We start from the raw sequence: 20,022 nt of genomic DNA on the forward strand, positions 1-20,022 counted from the left end.
ATTGAAGCTTCACAAGAGAACAACAATTCTCAGGCAAAGCAACATGTGTTGAAGTCCATATCCCACAGGTGTATTGTAGGCAAACAAAATAAAGGTGGCATCACCTTCTTGCATGCACTTGTATGTATGTTCATGTGTGTATATCATGGATTTTTTATTTTAGGTTTTCTGATTTTTAAATAAACTTCCATCAATGTTTTGTTTGGCTTTATTATACTAAAACAACACCCATGCCCTCCATGAACCACGTCAGATGTTCCCAATATCAAAATGAAATGCTCCGCTTCAGATGGCAAAAATGGCCCAGTCCCAGGGGTAACTCAGTTTGCTCCCTCTTCAGTCCTAGGATAAGTGCCAGAGTGCAATGCAAGAGGAAAAGAACTGAAACCAAAGCCTGCTGTTTCTCATGGTCAGCTTCAGATAAAGTTGGTGGCAGAGGAGAACAAAGGTGTTGGCTCAGCCACAGCTTTGGATTCTTGGTGGAATTTCAATAATCCCAGGTTCCCACAGGTGCCACCAATAGTTCATGTTCCTTTCTTATCATGTGCCAGACAACCAGTGGCCCGTACATGCTTCTTGTCCTCCAGTGGCCCAGGAGCTCTGCTCCCTTTCCTAAGGAGCAAGGCCTGGGTACCAGCAAGCTTGTTTGTCAAGTGATGCAAAAAGGCTCTAATTATAAGACTGTGTGTACAGTGATTCTCAACGCTGGTTCTGCCTCAGAGTCACCGAAGGACATTTAAGGCCATCCTCAGGGTCAGGCCCCACGCCCCGAGATTCTGATTCATTCAATCTGGGCGAGGCCTCGGCACCGCCTTTTTAAAACTCCAGAGGTGATTCTGACACACAGCTCTGTTGAGAGACTCCAGCTTACACTCTCGAAACCGAAAACATGGCAGGAAGGAACAGACTTTGGTGCCCAATGGGGGAATGGCTACTGGATGAGAGAACTTACTTAAAATGGTCACTGAAATGATTATATGACATTTTGAAAAAACAGGTGTGATAGGATGTTAAGGAAATAAATAAGCATGATGCAAATTGCAATTATGTTATGACTGCAATAATGTAAAACTATCCATGTGTATAGACAGGGGCTAGAAGGAAACTTGGGAAATCAAAAAGATGTTAAAGCTGAGTTCTTAAATAATCTTTCATACGTGTTATTACTGTTACATCATTTGTTTCTATGATAAAAAACATTGATTAAAAATGACCCCAGTTGCTTAGCAATTCAAGGAGCAGCAGGGCCCTTTGAAAGGTATAAAGCACGGTGCACTCTCAAGAAACACAATCAACTCTGCAGCAATTCTGGAATCAGTTATTATCCTCATTAGGGGGAAAAGAAATGACTCATTCACTTAAAAGAAATGACTGCTGTAAGTGAACTATTGTACTTGGGAAGCAAGTATTTGGGCCTCTTTCTCTGCCAGTCTCCTCACTGTCCCTGGATAGATTCCACTTGCATGGCTGAGCCTCTCTGCTGCAGGGGCCACCACACTGGGGGCTTTCCCAGGTTACCTCCTTTCTAGGGGTGGGAGGAGATAGGAGGAAATTATAATCCTTGTATAGAGAGGGACTGTAGCTCTGAGAAGTTCAAGGAGGGGTTCTGGTCCTCAGGAAAACTCAGAGCAAGCACAGCATCTTCCTCCTTCCTGGGTACACCTCCTGACTCACCTCCAGGGTGTCATTTCCGACACTCAGGGATGACATGACAAAACATCAGACCTTACCCTTGACACTGAAACCCAAAGTAGCAGTTTACTGCCCAGGAATGGGTGTGGTGGGCCGTCTCCATGTCACCTCCCTCCCTCCTGCTCCAGCAAGTCCCTGTTTTCCCCTGACATTGTGGAGTAGAATCCAGTGATGGTACCCATATTTGGAAAGAGGCTGTCCTTTATTAAATACGTAAATCCATGGGGCGCCTGGGTGGCACAGTCGGTTAAGCGTCCGACTTCAGCCAGGTCACGATCTCGATCTCGCGGTCCGGGAGTTCGAGCCCCGCGTCAGGCTCTGGGCTGATGGCTCAGAGCCTGGAGCCTGTTTCCGATTCTGTGTCTCCCTCTCTCTCTGCCCCTCCCCCGTTCATGCTCTGTCTCTCACTGTCCCCCAAAAAATAAATAAACGTTGAAAAAAAAATTAAAAAAAATAGGTAAATCCACTTGGTACAAGGTAAAGAACAGTTTTGGAGAATATGCACCACTAAACTCTGTGTGCTGGACATGTGCTACAAAATTTACCTGTTTTTCTCTTACTATCCTCACTTAATAGGCAAGAAGACTGAGGTTAGAAAAGGGACAGAAAAAATACTGAGCCTGATGTGCCCAATTATAATATTAAACCACGGAGGAACTGCAAATTCCTGTGCCTACAGGGGCCAGGCCCATGATGTGACTGTGGGAAGTGGGCTGGGTGGGGCTTTGGGGAACTGGAAGATACATGGGGCATCATCTATTCAATACTGCTGATGGGTGTAACCCAGAAATGCAGGTCCAATGTTGCCAGAATGCTTGATTTTTTTTCCCCAAGAAAAACTGAACATTCACAATTTTTACTTGAAATCTCCTAATTTTTAAAAGTTGAAGATTGCTTCAGACTTAAAAAAAATACTGTGTGTGTCACAGGGTAAATATACACTCCCAAATTCAGTCACTTGGTAGCCACATGACCTTGGACAAATCATTTAAGTTCCAGTACCATAATTTCCTTATATGTAAGCTGGGAATGGTATCATTTGCCTTGCAGAGCTGTTGCAATGATAAAAGGCAATGGTATATCAAGTATGAGAGAATACAGTCTCCATGAGGGGAGGGATTTTGTCTGTCTTGTTCACTCTTCACCCCCCACTGCCTGGAAAGGCACTAGCACACAGCAAGTGTTCAGTAAGTATTTGTTAAATGAAGGACTGCAAGAAACCACCGTGGTGCTTAAGAGTAGTAGCTATTACTATCATCTTGTCACAGAATGGCAAAACACCTGCTGGATTATGGTTCCTGGTGGTCACCATCTTCTATGGTTCCAGTGGCCTCTTGTCTATGCCACTGGGACATGAATGAGCACACCTCTCTCACCCAGGGCCTTCACTGTGTGACTCTGAGATCAGGTATTGGATCTAAAGGAACCTATGAGAGGCCAGGTCTCAGGACTCACTGGAGAAAAGCCAGTCTATAACACCTGTCCTTTTCAAGAAGGTGCCCCATGATGTATTTAACCTAGAATCCAGACATAAGCTACTTCCTATTCAAGCTCTTTTATGAAGAATGGTCAAAAGGATTTTCTAATTCTGAATAGGGACAATTATCTTGAGCTAAGTGCCAACAGCGCTAAACCCACTAACTAGCTGTGCAACTCTGAGAAATCACTACACCACTGAACTTCAATGTCATTAACTCTCAGATACTGATACCTGTCATTCCCAAGTCCAAGGCAGTTGTGACACTCAAATGGAATTGTGCAATTGAAAGGGCTGAGAAATATATAGCATCACATGAATGTTAATCAGATTTTCTTCTAATATCAGAATGTAGGTGAAGCCCTGCCCAGGGCTATTCTTTGATACAAGAATCACCTTCAAGTGGCATCTTCTAGGTTCAACATTCTGTTATTCGACAATGATTTATTCCACCCCTGTAACATACCAGGCACATCTGAGCAAAAGATGATGGAGGTGGAGGAGACAGGCAGAGGGACATCCAGTGCAAGGGCCCTGGGGTGGGAGTGTGCCTTTGCACTTATCCGAGGAATAGTTAGGACGCCAGAGTGGCCAGAGCAGAGTGAATGAAGGGAAGGTAATGAGATGAGGTTAGATCATGTTGGGTCTTGTAGGTCTTGACTCTGAGTGAGATGGAGAATATTCAGAAAACAGTAATGCTTCCTGGAGAGAGCCAGGTGTCACAAAGACTTGCTTCACCACTTACTAGCTGTGTGATGTATGAAAGTCAGTTGTCTTCTTCAGACCCCACTTTTCCCTGCAGGATGGGTCCGACCACATACACTGTGCAGGACTTTGTTAGGCTCTTGTGAGATCATGGATGAACCCAGAAAATGCTGGTTCCCTCCCTTTCCTCTTTGGCTTTTTATACCTTGATTCCTTGAGCAATGGCAGCAGCAGCGTTCGCTTCTTTTTCATCCGCCTGCACCAGAAGTTTCTTGGCATCAGCCTCTTTTGTCTCCTCTTCAATTTTCACCATCATCTTGGCGGTCTCCTCGGAGGTATGGATGAGCTGAGGCTGGAGAGCAGTCAGTTCTACTTGCATAACTGCCACCTAGCAAGAAGCGGGGGGGGGGGGGGCAGCGTCAGCTCTATCATCACTGAGAATGGCATGGTTGGCAAGAGTTGAAACCATTCTCCAACCTATGATATATGCAGAAAATACTAATGATTTTAACATGGTCCTGGGTATGTATTTGTTGGCTGGAGTCTCTCTCTTTGATCTTTCAATACTTAGTTACTGAATTCATACTATGTACTGTAAATTATCAAGTACAGGTGCTAGGCACTAGACATAAAATGGTAAACTTAAAAATTTTTTTTAAAAGGTACAGTTTCCGGGGCGCCTGGGTGGCGCAGTCGGTTGAGCGTCCGACTTCAGCCGGGTCACGATCTCGCGGTCCGTGAGTTCGAGCCCCGCGTCAGGCTCTGGGCTGATGGCTCAGAGCCTGGAGCCTGTTTCCGATTCTGTGTCTCCCTCTCTCTCTGCCCCTCCCCCGTTCATGCCCTGTCTCTCTCTGTCCCAAAAATAAATAAACGTTGAAAAAAAAAAATAAAAGGTACAGTTTCCTCCTGTGCTCTTGAACCTACATTTCAGTGTTGGGGGCAGGGAGAGATAAAACAGAAGCAAGTTAGAAAAAAAAACAAACTCCTACTTTTTTTTTTTTTTTTTTTTTTTTTTTAGTCTGTGAAGGAAGCATACATGAGATACCTAGGGTAGAAGAAACTTTCAAGGTCATTTTTTCCAAGAGTCAATGCCTTCTAGAGCATTCCTGTCAAGTAGTTTTCTGACCTCCGTTTGAGTTCCTCTAATGGTGGAGGGCTCACTCCCTCTCAGGACATTTGTGCCATTTTTCACCTACTGGCCCTGATTCTACCTTCTAAGGCAGCTCAGATGCATATCTGAGGAAAGTTTCATAATCCTGCTACCACAAACATGTGGGAGAAGCACAGCATGCTAGCCTGATTAGGAGCACAGGTTCTGGAATCATGCAGAACAGGGTTTCAGTTTTGGCCTGACTGTTCACACTGGCTACTCACGAGCCTGCATGTGTGATTTTGGCAAGTCTCCTGGTCTCTCTGCATCGTGGTTTCTTTGTGTGTAACATGGAAATGGTAACAGTACTTTCCTCATACACAGCACCGTCATATGGAAGGGCTCAAGGAATGTTAACTGGCACCATCATTCTCTTTTCTGGTCTAGACTGCCTTGCTGCTCCTCTAACAACATGGTTTGCTCACCCTTGTCTGGACAGAATCCAATTTTCAAAACCTCTCTAAGAACCAGGGACCCCCAGGAACAGAACGAGGGAGGCCACCTCTGCTGTTATCCCCCATCCTTGTGTCGTAGTGCTAGTGGGTTTGCTGTACTCAGCGGCAGGTCAACCTACTGCGAACCTCAATTAGCTCAGTTCTTTATTGGTGCTGAAAATCCATCCATTTATACAGCTCTCATTTTAGATGGTTTTTCAAGTGGCTCCAAGCACAAATTAATTACTAATTCATATGCCAGGTATTTTGCTATAGGCTGCACTTGTGTTAGCCCATTTAACCTTTGTAATAGCCCTATGATGTAAAAACTATTATCCCCCCTCAGATCAAACTGAGGCTCCAAGGGGTGAAATAATGCATTCAGGGTTCATCCATGATGAACAAGATATCAAGATCTTAAAGAAAGACAGAATCTCCGAGGGCTGGGTTTAGGCTGAGGCAAGCAAGGTAAAGCTCTACAAGAAGAGGTGCAGATGCTGTCCTTATGTAGTGACCTCCTGAATTCTGCACCTGAACAAGTGCCTCACTGTACCCACCTAAGCCTGGACCTCTTTGTCTCCTACTTTGGCAGTGCTCACCTGTGAAGATGCAAATTCTAGTTTCTGCAGACCTGTCAGGTAACGGTTCCTCATCATCTCAACCTCGTGTCTCTTGGTGTTCAGGAGCGTCTTGAAGGTTAGGATCAGTTCAAGGTAGGAAGTGGGAGTGACGTAGTTGTGTCTGCGAAGTGTGTTATAGTAATCAAGTGACAGGTCCTTCACACTTTCCTGGAAATATTTGCACATGGAGATGACCCTACCAAGGACATGAGGATGGTTAGGTAGGCCCAACGTCCTCTAGAGAGACCTACCACAGCTTTGGCTACAGATGTGAGGATGTGAGAAGGTACACACTGACTTTCACCTGCTAGAGTCCCAAATTCTCAGAGACAGGCCAACAGAGCTGCAAGAAGGTTTGGAGAGATACATATTCCTACTAGAATGATTTTCGAGCAAGTAATTTCTATTTCTGGTCACTTTCGGGAATCACCAGAGCTTTGAGTAAGAGTTCTTAATCTTAGGTAGTCTGGTGAAGCCTCTGGATTTTGTAGAATGATAGTCTCAAAATCATAAAAAAATACATAAAATTACAAAAGGAACCAATTATGTTCAAATCATTATCAAAATATTGATTTTTTTTTTTACCGTTTTTCAGTTTTGAGAGAGAGAGACAGAGCATGAGTGGGGTAGGGGCAGAAAGAGAGGGAGACACAGAATCTGAAGCAGGCTCCAGGCTCTGAGCTGTCAGCACAGAGCCTGATGAGGGGCTCAAACTCACAAAGCATGAGATCATGACCTGAGCCGAAGTCAGACGTTTAACCAATTGAGCCACCCAGACGCCCCCATTTTCAAAATATTTAAAAAAACAAATTTGCGATATATCAGCGGTCAGCAAACTTTTTCTGGAAAGGGCCAAATAGTAAAAATCAACGGGTCACATGGTTGAGTAGTGGTAGTTACCACTACTGCTGCTGTTGTGTGGGGAAAAAAATGGCATGGCTGAATTCCAACAAAACTTGATTTATAAAAACAGGCTGTAGACTGGACTTGGTCAGTGGATCATGGCTTGCTGACTCTGCATTAAATAATAAGATGAGGCAACAGGTCTGAAAACTACCACAACTTTGAAGGAAATGATACACTAATGCATCTGTAAAGACTGAATGTGTTATTTAAAACACACACACACAACTGGGACTCCGATTGGTAACAAGTCCTGCTAATCCTACTGGGGTTTACTGCCTACATTCATCATTTAAGGAAATGCAAAATACCAGTTGGATGTCAATGAAAATGAACATATACTTTTTCTCCATTCACATTAACTGACCCTCTGAATTCTATCCCTGAGCCCATGGACCCAAGTTAAGGGTCTTGTGGCCTAGAGAATAAAGTTCAAAGTTCTTAAGGAGGAATTTATAGGCATCAATACTCTGACCCCTACCTACTTTTTCATTTTCCATTCATTCATTTACTAAATAGCCATTGAATTACTATGTACCAGGAACCTGCTAGGCACTAAGGATATAGAGTCAGACAAGGCAGATAATGTGACTACTGCCTTCATATGGGGCACCCAGGCGGACAACATTCTCATCTCTTCCCTTACTCTAGCCAAAATTAAGGGCATTTTGGGGTTGTTTTTTGTATATCTGTACTTTATACATAAAAGAGTAAGTTTTTTTCACTCTCAAAACAACCGGTTTTCATCCCCTTGGTAGCAATGTCATCCCTACCGAGAATGCATGCTCTAAAATGATTGAAATAGCTATATGATTAGAGCAAGGTTCTCATAGCTATGACAACAGTGCATCCCCAGGACAATTCTGAACAATGAAATTTCATTCTTTTTCAGCAAAGGTGTTTTATTAAATATCTAAATAAATGTGATTTTCTCTTTTTAAATCTTTTTTTTTTAATTTTTAATTTTTAGAGAGAGAGGGAGAAAGAGTAGGGGAGAGGGAGAGAGAGAGAATCTTAAGCAGGCTCCACGCTCAGCATGGAGCCCAAAGTAGGGCTCAATCCTACAACCCTGGGATCATAACCTAAGCCAAATTCAAGAGTTGGATGCCCAGCCAACTGAGCCACACAGGGGCCCCTAAATGGGATTTTCTATATATAAATCAAGAAATCGTAAAACAATAGTAACAATACAGCCAATATCTGGATTTTCAATTTGGAATATTTGGTTGGGGTACTAAAATGCAGCTAATGCTTACTCTATCCGAATATTGTCATCAAGCTCCACATCTTCCAGAAATTTGTTGGCTACCAACTCCAGGGCATCTGTGGGCCAGGACTGGAACCAATCAATCGTACAACAATTGATCAGTGAAGGGAACATCCGCAGGCGGTTCCGGAAGGCGTCCCCAATTGGGCTCATGGCTAATGAAAAGCAGACTTGGTTAGTTTCCTTCCTCCAAGGCAAAGAGGCAGGCAGGTTTTTCCAAGGATTCTGGTGGGTAAGGGGTTGGTTTCCTGTTGGTATTCCAGGGGTATAATGGGAATAGTCACAATGAGTGCCTGAGAAGAAGCACAGCAGAATCATCGGATACTTCCATGCAACTTTGTGATGGGAATTTAGTATATTATAATAGACTTCTGACTGGCCGCCCATACCTATTGTTCTCCTTTCCAGATCTTTTGCATCACTTAGCCAGCATGGTTTATGCCCTTTGATCCTCTTTCTCTATTTGTGCTGACTCAGATATAAGGGAATCATGGATGACCCATACACAGTTATTTACGGAAGTTGAGTGGGGCCATCGGCTTGTTTCTGACCCCATCTCCATCCAAGCACAAATTTTGGATAAATTCCATTCATTTTTTATTTGGTTTCAGTGTGGTAGGAGGAAGCATGATGCACAGGTGGGAAGTGTGAGGAGGTCATTGTAGGTGAAGAACAGAGAGAGAAGGGGGAGCTTGGTTTGAGAGGAGAGTGGAAAGGATACAGGGGACAGTATGGCAGGTAGCCTTATAAATCCATAGATTAGGAATTTTGGTGTTTATCCTGATAGAAAGCATTTTAAGTGTTTTAATGTGTGTGTGTGTGTGTGTGTGTGTGTGTGTGTGTGTACACAATGTTCATATTTGCAGTACATGGGAAAAAACCCATTCTGGGTCAGTGGAATAGAAAGGTTTGGAATGGACAAGAGTGCACATAGAATAGTTAGAAGGTTGCAGAGATGAGGCTGGGCAAGATGCTGGCAGTTTAGCTAGTGCAAACGTAGTGGAGATGGAGATAAATGGGTGGATATGAGAGAGACCAAGGAGGTAAAAATTGACAGGACATGGTAACGCGAGAGAAAAGTATTAAATAGAATGCCTCGGTTTCTGGATAGATTGGGGATGTCATTCACAGAGAGAACTCCAGATGTGAGGCCACCAGGGTAATGCACTAAAAGGAAGGAAAAGGTTCAGAGAAGAATTCAGAGAATTGAGAAGAGTGAAACAGGTTTAAAATAGTTGTTCAAGGAAGGGTAAGTTTCCACAGAAATTCAGCCATAAAGCCCTGGGTGAGTGCCATGGCTGGATCAATCCTCAGACCACTGTAAGAGGACCAAATTTAGGCACAGGAGACCCCGAAACACCCCGAGGAAAAGGGCAAAGTGAGTTTACTTCTTCTTACCAAGGACAATGTGAAGGTTCTTTTTCACCCTCTCAATAAAGAAGTTATACAGCGAAAGAGGAGTGACTTCGATCTTCTCGCCTTCTGTCCTAGCTGCCATTTGCATCTTCTCTACAAGGTCAGCCTTTTCGTCAGCCGGGAAGATGTTGGGCACATCTCCTGTGTTCAGAAGCATGTTGATGTCCTCGACGAATGATTCATCCTTGATCTGGTTATCAGCAAAGAGGAATACGGTACTTTTGGTGGCCACTCCGACCTGCAGCATGATCTTCTTCAGGTCCTCCCGCCAGTCGTGGGTTGAGTAGTTCTTGGTGATCTCGATCTGATAAAGCTCGTATGAGTTCATGAATGTGGACAGTTTGCTGGCACTCTGCCTCCCACTGCCCCCAATGCCCACCAGAAGCAAGTGGCCTTTGTCCTGTTTCAGGACCCTACAGATCCTGGAGATGTGCTCAATGGCAAACCTGAACATGACCAAGGACATGGGGGCCTTGCTGATGTTGTTGAACTCTTCTAGGTAGTACTCCATGACCACCGTGAGCTGTTTCAAGTCAGTGATCTCATCATAGATTTTTGGGTCACTTTCTGGCTTAAAGAAATCTCCAAAGAAGAGGCTACGGATATTATCATCGACAATCTTTCCAGTGGGTGACAGGTGAATAAGGACCTGTGGGAAAGGTAAATCTCAGCCAGGCATTCAGCCAGTGGCCCAACCAAGATGACGGTGTGAGGTACAGAGGGAGGGAACAAGAGATATGAGTGGTTCCTCTGAGCATATTCTCCAAAGTCAGCATTCTTTAATAGTTTTTTAAAAACATAATAGATGGATCTGCTGGTTGTAAAGACTTTAATGAAAGGACATTAGAGAAAAAAGCATGAAAGTGAGAGTCAATCTGTTTGCCAAATGGCTAAAATGTTGGTGGTCACATTGTGAGATCCCAGTGGTAGTTGAAGGATGGCACCATTTTTTCAATAAACTTGCTCCTTCACCAAAGAGAGGTACAGGTGCTACCCCTGATCCCCACTCTGTGGCTAGAGTGGGAATGTTCTAGGTGCTTTCTCTTCCTGATATTAGAACCTGACAGTGCTACAGCACTTGGCCTCTAGATACAACATGAAACACTCACAATTTTTCTGTGGAGAAATCACAGCTTCTTAAAAATAGAGGTAAAACTAGACTATGTAAACACATAGGCTTAAAAACAACTTTTCTTACATCAAAAGGGAAAAGAGAAAATATTTACAAATGGGAAACTACGATAGTCTTCTACCTGAAGATCAAGTAGGATGTTGATCAAACCATAAAAATTTCACGGTTCATTTCTCAACTCACAAATTAATTAACCTTAAAAATGTATTTTAAGTTAATTATAAACAACTACATCAGATCATAAACCACTTTGAATGGATCCAAACGTATATGTTATCAGGGAAGTGAAGCAAAATTGGGCCAAATATAATATCACCAAATCAGGTGACTAGTTGACTCAATCCCATCTCCTGAGATTCAGAGAGCAGGGCTGAGTCTCCATGAGGAAGGAAACCTGAAATCTGAGACTAACATAGTCAAATATTTGGGGCCATTTCTGAGGCCAAATGCTCAGAGGGTCTGGCTTACCTTCTCCACAGTCTGCTTGAAGCAGTTGGATGTGGTTTCCTTCACCATGTTGAAGAAGACCTGTCTGTCCTCATCGTCGATCAGACGGTCATAGAAGACCCGATAAACCTCATGAATCCAAAGCCGGATAAATTTTTCTATATCCTGAAAATCCAGAGTTAATTATTTGAGTGGTACCTGAGGTGGTAGTTCTTAGTTTCTAAATCCTGGGGTGGACTGAGTATTAAACAAGATAATGCTTATAAAATACTTAGCACAATGCCTAGCATAAATAAAAGCTTAATAAAAGTTAGCAATTACTATTATCACTATTGATTCCATGTAGCCAAGGATATTGCTGAATGAACTGGATAAGAGAAATGATAGTGTCTGACCTGCAGGTGGGTGTGAGGGCAGAGCAGTACCCCTTGGATAACCCGTGAAAAGTCCCGCAGGTTAAAGACGTAATGTGACTTAGAGGGAGTTGGCAAGAAATTCTCCACCGCAGCTTTATAAATTGTCATAGTAGCTTGTACCAGCATCTTTCCATACCTTAGGAGGAAGGGGAAGGCAAATCCATCAAAGAGGGGCTAAAACTGAGGATCCCAGGCCAATATTGTGGAAGACACAGGAATCTCTTACCTTAAGAACATCACGTCAAACCCTTTCCCAAAGTGCCAGTCTGCAATTGAACTGAAAATCTTGGTTAAAATGTCATCCTCAAAGGCGTTGATGGAAACAATATTCAGATGGCGAGTGAATCGTCCTGGAAAACACACAGACTCACACCTACCTCCTGGGCCTTGTGATCCTGGGATATGGAAGAGTAGGTTTTCTTCTGACTTCATGTTCTAGAGCTGTGTTGTCCAATATGGTAACCTCTAACCACGTGTGGCTATTTAAACTTAATTAATATTAATATTAAATAACATTAAAAAATAATTTCCTTAGCCTCACTAGCCACATTTCTAACATGTGGCTAGTGGCTGTTGTATTGCACAATGCAAATACAGAACATCTCCATGATTGCAGAAATTCTATTAACAGCACTAATGTTCACGATTGCTTTTTTTTTTTATTTTTTTTTATTTTTTATGAAATTTATTGACAAATTGGTTTCCATACAACACCCAGTGCTCATCCCAAAAGGTGCCCTCCTCAATACCCATCACCCACCCTCCCCTCCCTCCCACCCCCCATCAACCCTCAGTTTGTTCTCAGTTTTTAACAGTCTCTTATGCTTTGGCTCTCTCCCACTCTAACCTCTTTTTTTTTTTTCCTTCCCCTCCCCCATGGGTTCCTGTTAAGTTTCTCAGGATCCACATAAGAGTGAAACCATATGGTATCTGTCTTTCTCTGTATGGCTTATTTCACTTAGCATTACACTCTCCAGTATCACGATTGCTTTTAAAAGTGAAGGCAACAGGGGCGCCTGGGTGGTGCAGTCGGTTAAGCGTCCGACTTCAGCCAGGTCACGATCTCGCGGTCCGTGAGTTCGAGCCCCGCGTCAGGCTCTGGGCTGATGGCTCGGAGCCTGGAGCCTGTTTCCGATTCTGTGTCTCCCTCTCTCTCTGCCCCTCCCCCTTTCATGCTCTGTCTCTCTCTGTCCCAAAAATAAATAAAAAAAAAACAAAAACGTTGAAAGAAAAAAAAATTAAAAAAAAAATTAAAAAAAAAATTAAAAAAAAAAGTGAAGGCAACATGTGATCATTGTAAAATAGTCAATTCAGAAATACTTTTATAGAAAGTGAGCATCATCTTTGGCTTACCTCCATTCTTTCCCCAATTAACCACTATCAATGTGGTATCCTTACATATCTATCTATATTATGCCTGTCTAATGTTAGATATCTATATATTTATGTCTATATATCAGCTTTATTGAGATATAATTTACATACTATCCAATTCAACTACGTATACAATTCAATCATTTCTTAGTATTATAGTTGTGCAACCAATACCACAATCAATTTCAGAACATTTTAATCACCTCAAAAAGAAATCTTGTAACCATTAGCAGTCACTCCCCATTTCCTTGGAGTCCTTGGCAATGAATAGCCTATTTTTCATTTCTCTAAATTTGCCTGCATGTCTTTTTTAAAAAAGCAGTTGATTATACAAAATAAAACACAGATACAGAAAACCATACAAAAACAAATATAAAGTTTAGTGGATCATCATAAGATCAATACTCATACATCTACCATCCAAGTCAAAAAACAAAGCTTTGCTTACCTTCCACAGGTGCCCCTCTGCATATCCCATCTCAATCTTAGCTTTCTGTCTCTTTCCAAAGATTACTATCTTGACTTTTATAGTAATTTGCTTTGCTGTCTTGATTTATGTCTTTTATCACCCAAGTGTTCATTTCTACACAGCACAGTTTAATCTTCCCAATTAAAAAAAAAACTTGATTATGTCTGATAAATCTCTTTTAATCCATAGATTCCCCTTATATTTCTTTCATCTTTTTGCCAGATGAGTATGAGGGCTGTTTGATGTGTAGCTTCACAGTCAGGATTTTGCTGACTGTATACTCATGGTGAGTTAATTCTGTTCCTCTGTCCTTTGTATTTCATACTAATTTGCAGCTGGATCCAAAGACTTGATCAGATTCAGATTACATCTCTGACCAGATGGTAGGTGGTGGTATATGCTTTCATCAGAGACATGATGTCTCTCCTTTTGTGATGATGGTAGCTGCTGATGCTCAATTGGCTAGATCTATTAATTTATTGGGGATTGTAAAATGGTGATACTCTGATTCTATCATTTCTTTTTCATTTATTAGTTGGAATATTTTTGTAAAGAGATACTTCCCTCATCTAGGATTTGCTCATACTGTGGTACATTTCATATAAGAAAGTCAAGATAAATGTTTGATTACTTCCATTTATTTATCAGTTTTTAAGATAATAAATTGGTTCCTTACCATCCCGTGAAAATGGCCAATTATCATTTTTATTATAGACTTGTGGATTGAAATATATTTTGATAAATTTCAATCCATTAAAATTGCTATCATTGTTGAAGCTCAAATTTTCCCATCTTTGGCCAGTGAGAGCCTGCTTATGTTGACAATTGAGTCCTTTTGACACGACCGTTTAAACTTTGAGAGCTTTCTCGTTATCTGGTATATCAAGAAGTTACAAGCTCATTTTGTATTTTCTGCCCCAGATATGCAATCAGCCATTTCTCAAGAAGCTCTGGTTTCTTTCAGCAGGAAGCTGGATTTCAAAACAATCTGGGTGGTAGGCATGCTCATTGTTAGCGAGTTGGCTATTATTTCCTAGACCTAGTACATCAATGGACATCATGAGTTATTACTACTGATATTTCTAATTTAGGACTACAGGGTTTTCACTTAATTTCATCTATATTACATCTTGGTATTTCATACTGACACTTCTGATTCTCAAGGACACAAGGGTCAGTAGAAATAAAAAATTCCTGGGTGCCTGGGTAGCACAGTTCGTTAAGCATCCAACTCTTGATCTTGGCTCAGGTCATGATCTCACAGTTTGTGAGTTTGAGCCCCACCTTGGGCTTTGTGCTGATTACATGGAGCCTGCTTGGGATTCTGTCTCTCCTTCTCTCTGCTCCTCCCTTGCTTGTGCTCTCTCTCTCTCAAAGAAAATAAATTTACTTAAAAAAATAAAATAGAAAATTCCACAATAACTCATTTGTATAATCCTACTCTATGCAAATCTCTCAGAATAAGAATATACTCACTACCAATTATGATAACTGAAAACGATTTGAAACTTTTTGTATTTGTTATCCTCATCCCCCCTCCATTTTCAATTGTTCTGTGTCTACAACACTGGGTGTTACAGCCTTTACATATTATAATCTCTCCCATGTAGTCTTAGTCCAACAAATAACCATATATTTAAATCTTATGACCAGTTGTGATATCTATTTATTTTCAGTCATTTTGATCGTGTGAAACTCATTTTCTAGTAGGTTCCCAAGAAAGTGCCTGTGGAAATAAGTCTGAGTTCTTGCATGCTGATAACAGTTTTCCTTTTATATGTCAAGGTCAGCTTTGCTGGCTATAAAATCCTTGCCTCTCATTTTATTTCCTTGAGTATCTTAAAAATGTTATTTCATTTTCTTGTGGCATAAAGCATTGTGGTAGAATAGTTTTAAGATGATCTAATTTTATTTTTCTTTTAAGTCACGTGCTCTTTTGTGCCTAGATGTCCAAAAGAATTTTTCCTTTTCTATAAAGTCCAGCAATTTTACTAGTGCATGTCTTGGTAGTGGTCATTTTTGAGTCTGTATTCTTAGGTACACAATGTGCCAAATACGATTATCCTGTCCATTTTCCTTATGGAAAATTTTACAGATGAGAAAGCTAAATGCCAGAGGGGAGAGCAAGGTCAAAGAATCTTAAGTCTGGAAATGGTATTAAGATTCTTAAGCAAGGATATATCTCAGAATTAAATGCAGATCCTTGATGAATCCAGTTACACCAGAAGCAAAATGTATTCCTAAACTGTTGGATGATGGGAGGAACTCTTACTTGTTTTGTTTGTTTGTTTATTATTATTTTGCTTAGGTCACTTTGGGTTAGTTGTTCTATCTCCGGCAATCTGAAGAATTGTAACAAACACAACAGGTGAATCTTTTACCACCCCTGGTTGAACCTCTGATCTAGTCTCCCTCCTGGCACCCACGCTGGCCACACTGAACTCTCCTTTTCACAGGAGACTCTCTGTTTCTCCAGGGCCTAGCCAAAGACTTTCACATTCTCTTTCCACATTCATGTCCTATTTCACACAACTTCCAACATGAAGACTTCAAATTCCACTCCCTGGAGCTAGCCCAACCCCCTCTGGCTGTAGCCTAAACATACTTTTCTCTACCTTCCATCAGGACAGAGTGTCCTGTACCAACTCTCCATCCATGAAGGTGGTCTGGTTCTGCTGGAGGATGAAGAGGAATGAAGTTTCTTTGTCACGTACCAGTAATGTCATTCCTTCCTCCCCCAGGGGGGCCCATGGCAGTCACAAGCAGCACATCCACGAAGTCCAGCCTGTTTGTGTCCTTCTTGTCAAACCAGTAACCGTGGTCAATCCACTGCCTCAAGAGCTCAATGGGGGGCTGGGCCCCATACACTTCTTTGGCTGGCATGTTGAGGTCATCTGGGGAAAGAAGCCACACATTCTAAGTCTAGGGGAGACAACAGGTAACTATTCCCTCCATGGGAGAGGAGTCCCCTCTCCACTAGTTGTCCCCTCTCCACTCCAGGAAGAGCTCAGCCAGTGGACATACTGACCATATGGGAAGAAAATTTCTGGGCTCTCCTGCCTCATTGAGATCTTTGCCCATTGTGACATTAAGGATGCATGGATTGGCATCAACAAACAGGCATTTAATTTTTTCCCATTCCATCAACCACACTATATTGAATGTCTACTATGTGTTAGACACTGTTAATTTCTGGGGATATGATGGTGAGGAAGACAATCATACTCCCAGCCAACAGTGTGTATAATTTTACTGGCAGGTAACAATTGAACCTCAATGGGAGAAAGGTTTTAAGCAAGGGTTTTTGAGGAGCAAAACCAAAATGGCAAGAAAAGATAGTGACTTTCTCAAGGGCAGGGGTTAATTTTCCTCAAAAGCATATTGTGTGACCTAGTCACTGCACATAGAAGACACTCAATAGAATGAAAGCCTTTTAATTTTTCTCTAACGAACACTAACTGAATGCCCAGTTTATGTCACATAACATTTTAGTAGTTTTATACACACTATCTCACCTAATCCAAATGATGACTTTATAAGGAAGATAGTATTACCTTCATGTTAGAGGTGAGGACCTGAGGGTCACAAAAGTTAAGTCACAATATGCCTAGGGTTAGAAAGTGAGATTTGAACCTAGATCTGTTTGCTGCAAAGCTTAAATTGTTTCTGGATAGGAGGGTCTGGGTGGCTCAGTCAGTTAAGTGTTGGACTTCGGTTCAGGTCATAATCTTGCAGTCTGTGGGTTCAAGCCCCACATCCGGCTCTGTGCTGACAGCTCAGAGCCTGGAGCCTGCCTCAGATTCTGTGTCTCCCTCTCCTTCTGCCCCTCCCCCACTTACTCTCTGTCTCTCTCTCAAAAATAAACTAGCATTAAGACATTTAAAAAATTGTTTCTGTATATACCATAAAGATAGGAAGAGGGAACAGTCTGGAGGAAAGGGGAAAGGAAGAAAAGAAAAAGAAAACAAAACAAAATTGGATCTCTGCCTTTAAGAAGGTAATGTTAGTGGGTAAGGATATAAATACATGCAATATTCACTATCAATACATGAATTTTAAGGACAGGATATGAGATTACCCAGAAGACTAGGGCATTACTTTTACTAAATGAAAACCTTATGAGTTAGCAGTAAGATAGTGAAAAATATCATGTATTTGGCACCAAGAAATCTGGATTTGGGTTATGGCTCCAGAATTTTCTAGATGTCTGACAGAGAATTTAACCTTCTGGAGCCTCAATCTCACTAGTAAAATGATAGTGATGGTTAATAACCTCAAAGGGATAATAGGCTCAAACGAAATAAATGAAGAAGTGCTTTGTAAACAGGTAAAATCCTGGGGATATTCAATGTGTTTATTTCAAAATACTTATTTAGCAAATATTAGGTTTCTTCATATACTGATAACATTTATCTGACAAAAAAAATGGAATAAGGAGTTTATCACAAAGTGAGTGTTGCTTTTGGAGATCCAAGAGGGTAAATACCCTTCTGGAACGAATTCTCACTACAAGGTAACCTTGCTTGATCCAAAGGCTCATCTTCCTCTCAGGAGAAACTTGGAAGTTACCTCAGGGCAAAAAGGCCTGGACTACAACTTACTTACTGAAAATATGACATATAGCACTTAATCAACAAATACTTGGTAATGAAAGAAGGAAAGGAAAGTCAAAATTAAACATGGGAGAGTGGGAGGGAAGGGGGAGGAATAAAAATGGGAGGAAGGAGGGAAAGAAGGACAGAAAGAAGGATGGAGAAGAAAAAGGGAGGGAAGGAACACTACATTAACCAGAAATATATTATGTCTCAGAGAGAGTAAAAGAATTGTACATTGGCCCTACAAAGGGAAGTTCTGGTTTGCTGCAGCACAGAAGCATCTGGTTATGTTTAGATTCAGGCCAATGCCTTACCCACAAATACCACTGCTTTCTTCCCTATGGGAGGCCCAAAAAGACCCTTCCGTCGTCGATCCAGCTTGGACATGATGATATCTTGAGTTTGACTGGCTGAGGTTCTGGCAGAGAAATTGATGCAGTTGGGCAGGTAGGTGCTTTTGGGAAGGTGGAGAAGGAAATTGTTGGTAATGGCTGATTTGCCAGTGCCTGTGGGACCCACAAATATCACTGGAATTTCATGGTCCAGGTATGTTTTCAAGAAGAAAGACTGCCTGGCTGTCTCCATTGTGGAGATGATGAGTTCTGAGACCTGTACCGCAAAGATATGGAACAGTCTTATTACTGGGCCAAAGATGCTGGGTTTGGCATTCAGGATACTTACTTATCCATTCAGCTCCATCCCTTACTACCTTTATGACTTCAAGTGAGTATTTAACCTCGCCAAGGGCCTCTGTTTCTTCACCTTTTAAATGCGATAATAATGGCATCCAGTTCCCTGACATGCTTTGAGGATTAAAATGAGATCATACATGTCAAAATGGGCATTATTGGCACTGTTTTGTAGGTGAGGAAACTGAGGTCCAGACCTTTTTGGACCTTGCCCAAGGTCCAACTTGGGCAACTTGCCCAAGTAATGCAACAAGTAAGTAGAAATACAAGGACTTGAATTCTAGCTTGTCTGATTCCAAAGTCTATATTCTTAACCACTGAACTATCAAGGAATAAACACCAATTACACTAATGATCAGTTTATAGTTGTTGCCCTCTGAGATCATTGCTCTGAACCAACCTGTCTGCCTTGCCCCAGGCAAGGAAGGTCCACCTCCCATATGTCATCTTCCATACTGCTTGGCTCAGGAGGGTGGGTTGTGACACTTAGCCCCCTTCCCTGCACTCATTCCTGTTCTGCCTTTTTCCAACACTTGGATCCTTGGTTCTAGGACCCACCCCCACTTAACCCTTTTTCCAATATGGGGATTACAACACTCTTTCTGGTATTCAAACCCCACCTGGACTCTAAGGGCTTGGTTTGGAGTCATGGACTCCCTATTACTTTGAGTAGAATACCTTACCTTACTTGGCTTCTTTGAGCCTGAACACTGTCATTGGCCATTTGGTCACATTTGGTCCTTCCATGGGGACAGAGGAAGGGACTGGAAGATGTATATCATATACTGACATCTCCTTATGTTTAGGCTGGAAGGGGCTAGTGAACATGGAGCCAGTGTGTTGCACAACTCCAGAAAGTACCATTCCTACTGTGTTTTATGTAAATGGTGCCACTAAAGCAAAGCTAGACCACAATGCCAATGGCACCAAGTGAGTCTGTGCAACAAGGCAGCCCTGTAAATATCGGCAGAAAAAGGCTGGGCTTCTTTTGATAAGTAATTTGCTCAAAGGAAAAGGGACAAGGCAAGGGAATTGAAGTATAGAGGAAGAGCATTAATAGGTGTTGAGCTTAGGAGGCTTTGCCTATATTATCCCCTGCAGTTTTCCCAGTAACCCTCTGAGGTTGGAAGATTACTGGCTCATTTGTCCAAAGTCATGTGGCCAGTAAGTGGTGCTGAATACAGGGCCAGGTGAAAAATGCTTATTTTTCTATCAAGATGGAATTTAAAGCAAGTT

General features: G+C 41.9%; 1 protein-coding gene across 1 annotated transcript in view; it reads right to left on the reverse strand.

Moving 5' to 3' along the window:
* DNAH3 (dynein axonemal heavy chain 3) overlaps nucleotides 1–20,022 on the reverse strand; it is a 166,877-nt gene that overhangs the window by 30,748 nt on the left and 116,107 nt on the right. The window contains 9 exon segments of the mRNA XM_032591638.1: nucleotides 4,080–4,262; nucleotides 6,058–6,274; nucleotides 8,238–8,403; nucleotides 9,647–10,313; nucleotides 11,265–11,408; nucleotides 11,639–11,795; nucleotides 11,886–12,009; nucleotides 16,217–16,396; nucleotides 18,412–18,706. Coding sequence (XP_032447529.1) covers nucleotides 4,080–4,262; nucleotides 6,058–6,274; nucleotides 8,238–8,403; nucleotides 9,647–10,313; nucleotides 11,265–11,408; nucleotides 11,639–11,795; nucleotides 11,886–12,009; nucleotides 16,217–16,396; nucleotides 18,412–18,706 — 2,133 coding nt within the window.

This window comes from Lynx canadensis, chromosome E3 (genome assembly GCF_007474595.2).
Source record: "Lynx canadensis isolate LIC74 chromosome E3, mLynCan4.pri.v2, whole genome shotgun sequence".
Classification (NCBI taxonomy): Eukaryota; Metazoa; Chordata; class Mammalia; order Carnivora; family Felidae; genus Lynx; species Lynx canadensis.